At 45.2% G+C, this 9853-nt stretch overlaps 1 protein-coding gene across 9 annotated transcripts in view; it reads right to left on the reverse strand.

Annotated features, from left to right (window-relative positions):
• Positions 1-8822, reverse strand: part of caskin1 (CASK interacting protein 1) — an 88594-nt gene extending 79772 nt beyond the window's left edge. For 6 of the 9 annotated variants that reach the window (XM_076752084.1, XM_076752086.1, XM_076752082.1 and 3 more), the window contains exon 1: positions 7898-8822. In XM_076752084.1, coding sequence (XP_076608199.1) covers positions 7898-7991 — 94 coding nt within the window. In that variant the 5' untranslated portion in view covers positions 7992-8822. The remainder of the gene's footprint in view (positions 1-7897) is intronic. The other 3 variants (XM_076752088.1, XM_076752090.1, XM_076752087.1) reach the window with 1 other exon arrangement.
• Positions 8823-9853: the final 1031 nt, after the last annotated feature.

Below are 9853 nucleotides of genomic sequence, written 5' to 3' on the forward strand. Positions count from 1 at the left end.
AGCAGCTCTTTAGGCGACACACACACACACACACACACACACACACACACACACACACACCTTTGCAGGCTAACACACACCTACACACACAGGCACTGTATTAGTTACATAACAATTCTCAAATGACATGGCTTAGCTGTCTCTTCCATATCTTTGAGATTCAAGTCTCACGTCTGCAGAGGATTTTGCAAGCATATGATGCTGAATGTGTGTGTGGCTGTGTGAATATGTGTGTGTGTGTGTGTGTGTGGGAGTGTGTGAGCATGACAACTTTTGTCCCCTGTCTACAATGCCTGACTTCCATCTTAACAATTCTGACACACATACACACACACACTGATAATATAAATTCCAAAACAGCCTGCACTGTACCTCTCTGTGCCAGTCCTATGGTGTGTGTGTGTGCGTGTGTGTGTGTGTGTGTGTGTGTGTGTATAAGCCAGTACAGTAGGTGGTTAATGCCACCTCTATAATCGGTGCTGATTGAGTACGGGAGGTCCCACCTCTGTTGCCCCTCTCATTTTGTGGGTGGTCTTTCTACCCAGACTAAACCACTTACTCCCCTTCCCCTCTCATCCTGTTAATCTGCACTGCAGTGACAATAGAATAGAATAGAATAGAATAGAATAGAATACAACACCTGGTCTTCATCATCCACAGTCATATCACACTTCATATGACATATGGCACTTGTTTAACGTCTGTCACACCTTGGTGCTGCTCCTCTCTCCTTATTATCACCTCCACGTCTTTATCTGCTTTTCCTTTCCTTTGCTTTCTTCTCTTTAGCTACCCACTTCTCCTCTACTTCTCTCTTCCTCTGCTTTCCATCAACTGCTTTCCTTTCCTCTTAATGTCCTCTTCTTTTCTGTCCTTTCTTTTCCTCCTGTACTTTTTCTATTCTTTCCCGTTCTTCCCTCTCTTCTTTTCTTGCCCCTTCCCTTTCCTTCCTCTCCTGTCCTTTCCTTTCTCTCATGTCCTTTCCTGTTCCTTTCTCTGCTTTGTCTCCCCATGCTATCTTGTCCCTCCCTTTCCCTTCCCTTCATTTACTTTACTTTTATACCATAATTTATTTTCTTTTATTTCCTTTCCTTTCCTCCCCTTCCCTTCCTTTCCTTCCCTTCTCTTTCCTTCCCTTTCCATTCTCCCCTCTGCTCACCTCTCCTGTGATCTCTTATTCTGCCTGAACTTGCCACTGACCCATTAAACTATGTGGATGTTATTTTTGGTGCAGCGCATTTTGCAGATGAGTAAGTGTGTGTGTGAGAGAGAAACAGACACACAGGCCTGATATGTGCACAACAGTCGGCAATAAAAGTGAGGTGGAAATGACGCTTCTCAGCTCTGTTTCATCACCTTGCTCCCTTGTTACTTCATCATTTTCGGCCCATCATCACCCCTCCTCCCTCTGACCTCCCCACATCTCCTCCTCTCCTGACTATGAGATATCTCTCCCTATTTCTTCTTCTACTCTCTCTCTCTCTCTCGGAGCACCATTCCCTCTACCTCAAAGCAAAAATGATCCTCCACCTCTTTGGCTCTCTACCCCCATCTGTTCTGTAATTCAATCATGGAGGCAGTCAGCAGAGAGGTGAGTGATGATATTTTGGAGGAAAACGCAGGGAAGTCAGCCAACCAGTCCTCCACTCTCTCAATATTATTATTCCTAATTGCATTTTCAAGATAAAACTCAGAACCAGAAAAACCGTGTCTGCACTTTCTTTGTTTCTGTGCAAGTCTTAATATCTTAATATATTTAATATGAGCTGCTGTAGGTGCACTTGAGCGACTCACACTCAGAAACTGAGCACTTCATCAGCTTTCAGTAACGCAAAGCGAGCGGTCGTGCTGTCCTAAACGCAGGTTATCTGAAAACAGGAGCAGGTTTATTCTGAACACGAGCCAGTTTCTCTGCTCTGACAAGTGGACGTGCTGCTGTCATTACGCTTAACAGAGAAAACACAACACGCTGGAATAAAGGCCCACATGGTGCATGATAGCTTCAAGGCCCTCTGAGATGATGTGACAGCCACCAAACACCTCGTCTCGTCTGAAGGATACGAGATACCTGAATTTGGTTTATTATTATGCTCGGTGTTGAGGGGGTATTATGTGTAAGGTTACATGAGACACAGCACTCCTCATCAAAAGAGCAAAAGTGTTTTATATCTAAATGTCTTCCAAAGCCATTTATTAGAAGTGTAGCAGCTGTAGGCGTGCAAATCACTGTGGCAAGTGCGCTAACGTTTTGGGAAACTTCATTTATTTCAATACAAGAGATTAACAGTAATAAGAGTATTTCAAAGAGCGCAATGGCAAACTGACAACTCCTTCATGAGGTTTTCAAAGGGAATAAAATAAAATGAACTATGTAGAGAAGTAATTTAATGATACTGCACCACGGAGTCAGATCCAGACTGGTCTGTGGATTGGTGACATCAGTCCAATGTTAATTATGCTGATACTGGATTGGATTGGTCCAAACTCTAAAAACATGTCCTGGAAAATCAGCACAGGAACTCCTCACGGACTATATGTAGCAAGAAATTCATCATAAATGGGTGATTTTGGAGAAAGTTTAAATTGTTTAATATTGTTTGCTGGTGTCTGTGCTAAGGTAGCCCTTAAACAAATGAAAAATAATTCTGTTAATTATATTAGTATCATGTTAATAATATTGGCATAAAATCAGAGCAATATTGAAATTTAATTACTAATTATATACCAGCAGTTATAGAATTCCAGTGCATCCAATCATTATAATCTGGATATACTGGATTATTGGACATGTTTTGAAGTAATTTCTTTGGCATTCTGAATAAAAAAAAGTATCCTTACAGCTTATTCTGAATGCATTTTCTATTCTGTCTGCACATTTACTCAAATACTGTATTTAATCTTACAGTACATGCACTTGAATACTTGAGTATTTCCATTTGATGCTGTTTTATTTTTGAAAAATTTGGATTAATATGATGTGATTTCCTGTCTCAGTAATTTCTAACAATACTGCAGCATAAAGAGGTACCATTCTGGGCACTACGGCCCATATAATCCAATACAGTGTGCTATATAATATAAGTGCACCAGTTAAAAAAAAAAAAAAGCAAAACACAAGCGTCTTCACACCGTGTTTCTCTCACTGGAGCGTATAGTCACAGACAGAGTACAGTTATCCAATATGAAGACTGACAAAATGTGAAGCTTCCTCTCTGCCTGCCTGCCTGCTCCTTTGTGAATGTGCACTGGTGTGGATGCAATCATCTGCTCTACTCCTCTGCCAGCCTCGCACATCAACACAGAAAGAAGGGGGGAGAGAGGGAGAGAGACGGGGGGGGTTGGTATCTCCAATGGTCTGTGAGCATTAGCATCTCTCCAGGCTTCAAAGAAAGAAAGAGAAGGAGGCAGATAGCGATGGAAACATGTGTCAGTCATTCACGGCCGTAAACAGAGAGAGGGGAGGCGGGCGTTGTGGCAGAGGTTGAATCCTAATCATTTCACTGATGCAACAGACACAGACAAATGCCAATCCTCAGCACACACACACACACACACACACACACACACACACACACACATACACACACAGCCTTTAATGACACACAATAAACAACCATCAATACAGATTACACCACCTGCTTTGACACACAAACACTGAAACAGCCCATTAGCAAACACAGACTTCAGGTCACACTCAAGGTCTGCTCCATGCACACACACACACACACACACACACACTCATGACCTCGTCTAGTGCCATGTGCAGAACGAACATTGACAGCAAACTGATGATGACTCCCCAGATGGTGCCAGATGTGTGTGTGTGTGTGTGTGTGTGATGCAGGTGACTGTGCAGACTGTATGTCTGGCCTGAGTGGGAGTAAATGAGTTGCAGCAGGGCAGAGTCTTTGCCAGACCCATTACACACACGCACACACACACACACACACACACACACACACACACACACACACACCAAACCACATCTTTACCTTTTCCTTCACGCATATATGTACCTCTCTGCACACACAATTCAACCGCATATCCACTCATTACCACCACACACACATTTCTCTCCTTACAGAGCACACACACACGCAGCTGTCCTGTGAGCTTTGTGTTTCATGCTAGATGACAAACAGGTCTGTGTTAACATCGGCCTAGCATTACACTTCCTTGCTGTTTGTCTAGGACTCTCAGCTCCACTCTGTCATTACTGCCTGGCTTCTTCTATCTGCCCTGGCTGGCAACCCCCCCCCCCCCCCCCCCCCAAAAAAAAAAAAAAATTAGCTTTTCACATCCACAAATGAAATATCACAAAGCACGGCAAACACTTTGTCTAGCACTTTCTGTGGCATGCTTAGCTGTCAATTATGGAAATGATACAATTGGCTATGATGTGGGAGAGGCAGGGCTTTGCAGCAGACTGACAGGGTTTGAAAGGGAGAGGGAGAGAGAGATGCTACAACGGAGGCGAGTGGGGACAGTCCCCGATGCTGCATTGAAACACCCTCCGTCAGGCTCGATGGCGCTTTAAACCACGCTTTAAGTACAAGTTATAGAAGGGCAAACGTCAAGATGGAACCATAAAATGCCGTAGTCTGCCAGTGATGTGACGATGATGACAGGTGATTAAGTGTTTACTGAGGAACGATGGCGGCCTGGGTCATTATTAGATGCCAGATGAATGATTGACTGTCCAACACGCACGCTGCTCGGTTGAATGGGACGAGTACACAGGGAGTAGACAAAGCAGCAGGAACAGCTGACAATGCAATACAGTCAGCCTGCCATTGACACGTCTGTGAAGCTTCCTTAGAGCTGAAATCAGAACTTTTGACATGGAGTCACTCTCACGCCACAGCAAAGGTGGCAGATTTGGACTTTCTGACATTTGATTCGGTCATTTAGCAGTTTAATTTAAGGACATTCATCTGGAAATCAACAACTGTTTATAAACTGCACTCACACTCTCAGAACTTTGTCTCCTTTTTCCCAATAATTAGAAGCCTGTGTTGTCACTTCTGGAGGTTGTAGTTATCGCATCAAATTGCATCATATGGTAGGGTGTTCGTGTTATTTTGTCCACACCTTTTGCAAGGATGGAAGAAGTACTCAGGTCCAGTACAAGTAAAAGTTCTCCCTTTAAAATTCTCCTTGAGTTAAAGAACAGACACTTTTATATAAAGTACAAAGGCAAGTTTTCTCATTCTGCAGAAAAATGGTTGATCACATTATTGATCATTAACACTGCTGCATCAGTATGTAGGCAGCATTTGACTGTTGTAGCCAGTCAAGGGTGGGGCTAGTTTTAACAACTTTCTAAAGGACCCCCTCCAAAAGGTCACAAGATGAATCTGAGGGGGTCTGAGTTCATTAAAGGAGCAGAAAAAAAAGAAGTTCTCTTGTCTTTTAAGGTGATGCACTGTGGCAACAACACCAATGAAGTCTTAAAATTCGCCATCAAGTTGAATCAACACGTCTTCACCCAGATGACTGTGCTGCAGGGGTCTGAACTCTAATGCATCCAATTGAATTACAATCATTTATGTTATTTTGCACCGGTGTGTGTACGGCTCTTCAGTCGAGCCCAAAGGTTGTGTTTTGACTCGACTGTTTCTAATTAGACACAGTAATGATTCCTCCAGGGATTCACTCACTGCAGCAGCAGTATATCACACGGTATGCAACAACAGCAATGCATGGATGAATATAAACAGAGGGCGCCTTCTTAGTGCCAATAAGCTGCATGTATTGTCAGGATAGAGTCTGCAGAATGTTTTGCTTTAGTTGCCATGTGCGTGCACTGCAATCCACTGGCTCTAACTGCCCAACAAAACGTGTTTGAGGGTTACCTGTTCTCTGTATCTGATGAACTAAACAATAGTCTGAGAGGGGCTTCCAGCTGAAGTGCACTTCACTGTAGCCTCAAGCTTATTTTGTGATGTGCCCTTGTACATTATGTACTTCACTGAGTTCAACGCACCCTATTTTGGGCACTACCTGAACATGCTGGACCCTACCAACTCTTTTTCTTAGTCAAGGGATGTCTGTATTTTGCACCAGGCCGCCTGCACACTGCCTTTAATCCAAGGGGTTTCCTGTATGCGCTCTGCTCCGCTGTGGGCTGCCGGCATGCAGTGCACCCCACTGGTTCCTACAAACTGCTCTGAGGCCATGTGCTATACTTCACTGAGACCTGCAGAGTGAGCTTTGCCATCTGTGCCTAGCAGCACACAAGTTAGCTTGTTACAACACAAGCTCAAATCCAAGGTGATGTTTCCTTATGCACTTGAATCTTTTCTCCCACATTATGCCACCTTACATAGCCAATTTAACCTATAAATGCATTGACGCAAGCCAGGGCAAAAGCCGAGGCATAAGATACATCAAATCCATTTTCTCCAACAGATGTGAAATGATTTATTCATTCTTCTTCTCCAGTCCTATTGTGGAAAAACAGAATCACAGGAGAAGAATAAAGTGTTTCAGCTGCACCAGGACACGCGTATTGAACTTACATTAAATGTTGTATGGGCACATGAAGGATTCAATTAACAGCCCATAACAGGTGTCACGGAGGTCTAATTAGCCACAATCATTGAAAACAAGTGTGTGTGTGTGTGTGTGTGTGTGTGTGTATGTGTATGTGTGTGCTTTGTTAAAGGATTGTTAAAATGAGTAAGTCAAAGAGGAGAATTTTAAAACTTGATGCGATTCAGTGTCAATGATTTTTGATATGCAATGTTTAAGAATGAGAATAATGGTCTGATATTGCTCTGTAATTAAAACTGAAATCTTGAAGTCAACACACACACGAAAGCCATAATTGTGGACCATTATCTGTCATCAACACCGTCTCCTTTTACTCAAATGCGGCCCACCTGCTGCTTGGAGCCTTTCCAGTGTCACCAGGTCAGATGCTGCAAACCTGACTGAATTACTCACCGTGTCTGAGCTTAAACAGTCAAAATCCTATCTGCAGAAATTGGACTTTGTGAAGTCGCACCCCTATAGCATCTAGCCCTGCCTGTAGATAACTGTATCAGCCAGTTATTTATCACTGGAAGTATCTGCATGGCAGCTTGCAGCCTCTCCACAGTGATCTATCTGCAGCGCTCTCTGGCTTCTCTGTGTATTGCCCACACATTAGAGTGGGCTGCTGAAGCGAAACATGGTTGGATGTTGTAGAGCTACATGGCCTGCAGAAAATAAACAATTAGAAGAGTCACGCAGAATGGAATAGAACAGAAGTCCGCTTTTACTCCTCACTTTACACACACACACACACACACACACACACACACACACAAGGTTTAACCACCCATGTATCTGAAGCCCTGCATGTGTTTGCCATTGAAGGTGATGTTGAAACTTAACCACCACAAGGCCACTGGTATCATCTCTCACTTGTGAGGCAGGGTCACACAGATCGTCCAAAAACACCTCTCTCTCTTTCTCTCTCTCTCTCTCTCTCTCTCTCTCTCTCTCTCTCTCTCCCTCTCTCCCTGCTGCAGTGCACTCAGGCAGGGGTCTCAAGATGGGCTGTCAGTCTCAAATCACACCACTAATCTTCTCTGATACACCCTGATGCAAGAAAAAACCCTCCTCTCTATCTCTCCTCCTCTCTCCATCTCGCTCACACACACACACACACACAAACACACATACATGCACACACACAGACATCATCAGGCCTAATAGTAGCAAACAGCCAGCAATGGTATGTGAGAAATAGCTGTCTAACTATTGGTCCTACAAAACCATCAATGGGTAGGTTTTCAACGGAATACAGAGCTGTGTTATTATCTTTTAGGTGCCGTTTGCAATATAATTAAATAGAATAGAACAGAATAGAAGAGAAGAGAATAGAACAGAATAGAATAGAATGTCTTACTTGCTTTGCCCGGCCGGGGCCTTTGCAGCAGCTTCTGCACGGTGAGCAGGTCCTCGGTCTTCACCGCCTGCAGCAGTTCCTGGTCCTTCCCCATCTTCCGCGCTGAGCCGCTCTACTCCCGCAGCATCCTCCGACACAGCGGCACTTCAGCCCAGCCTCACCACGCCGAGGGTGCGTCTACCGCGGCCACGAACAGCCTCCCTCCTCCAGCCCCCCCACCCCCCCGGTCCCTGACAAGATGAGACCCCCTAAAGCTCTGGCATATGATGGGGTGAGAGAGGCAGAGGGAGAGAGGGAGAGGTAGACTGGGTGGGATGGAGGGATGCTCTCGGGTTCCCCTCCCCGTTAAGTGCAGCGCCACTGAACGGGGACGGGACCGGGGGCTATTGGGCCGTTCTAGAATCCAGTAACAGCGCGCTGGCGTCGCGTGCGTGGTATTTTGACGGTGGAGATGAATGGTCTCGTTTCCACGGTTTGCTCGCGCTCCTCATCTATGATACGGCTGGAGTATCGCTGTTCCTTGCAGCTGCGCTCCACAACAACAATTAACCGAGCGGAAGACAGCGCCGATCCTCGCTGAAGGAAGGAGACGTCAAACGGACTGATGTAGCGAGTCGCCTCGCGGGCTCACTAGTAGAGACTGCGCGTAAATGATTGTGCGTTTAGAAGTCGGGTGCGCGCGGTGTCCGTTTCTCCCGCGGTAGTGCCGCTCTCGTGCTCTGCGTCGTAAACACAATCCAGGGCTGCTGCTGCTGCCGCTGCAGCCATCGCTCCGCGTGCGCTCAGGCTCTCTATTTGGTAATGATTTTCTCCGCGTGGGGGCAGGGGTAGTGAGGGGGGCACGTACACGCGCCCGCGCGCTCTACAGCTGGCCAGCTCGTACCGCTAAATGGCTCGTGCTGCAACTTGGGGGCGGACCAGGAGCGCGGTGCTCTCCCGCCTCCCTTTTCATCTCTCTCTGGCTCTGTTTCTATGGCCCTCTCTCTTTGCTCTACAGAGAAACTGCAGAGATTTATTCAGCTGCCAAGGAAGGCACATACAAAGTGAATAAACAATGTGTTCATCTCTTTGCTTCTTGTTGGCTTCATATAGTTTTATTAGGCTATATTAGCGATACTTGCATCATAGCTTTCCTCCCAAATGATGTAAGTTAGATGTAATCCACTACAGTCAGTGCACCTTATCTGAGACAAGCGTCACATTTTTACACGGCGTACCTGCCTCTGTGTGGGCCTCCTGAGCAGGGGTGTAGCCAGGAATTCTAGCTCCCCTGAAGGAACAGACACCCCCTCCCTCTATTTTCTCTGTGGCAAAGCAATGGGCAGAAATACTACATCATATTACACCAATATTACAATGCTAGCATGTTGTTGTTGAGCAAGTATAATCTTTACCATGTTCATCATCAAAGTTTAGCATGCTAACGTTTGGGAATGTCAGTAGTGAAATTGTGGGGGGGGCATTGCAATATTTGAACAAAGTAGTCGACCCAGAAACCAACATTGTCATACCTAATCCATGCAGTTAGCATGGCTAGTTGGTTTCAGTCTGCAACCTCACCACTAGATGTCACTAAAAGATTCAGTCTCTATCCAAACCTGCATAGTCTGCATAACCATATAAATACCGCCTACATTAAATGCACATATGCTGTGGTCATGAAGACGGTCAGAGGGAGAGAGAAGAGCACATATCAGTGAATTTGACCCTGACTTCTAATTGCAACATCTAACTTGTCTTCTTTCTCTGTCCAACCTCCTCCAGATTTGAAACTCCACTTTTCATTGTGTGTGTGTGTGTGTGTGTGTGTGTGTGTGTGTGTGTGTGTGTGTGTGTGGGCAGTGTGCAGTGCTTGGATGCTGCTCTCTGCCTCCTCCACATATCCAGTGAGTTATGTAAGAACACTGAAGAGTAGCCCATATGGTAGTGAGAGAGTATTTATAAATCTGTCTCTGT

This window comes from Chaetodon auriga, chromosome 16 (genome assembly GCF_051107435.1).
Source record: "Chaetodon auriga isolate fChaAug3 chromosome 16, fChaAug3.hap1, whole genome shotgun sequence".
Classification (NCBI taxonomy): Eukaryota; Metazoa; Chordata; class Actinopteri; order Chaetodontiformes; family Chaetodontidae; genus Chaetodon; species Chaetodon auriga.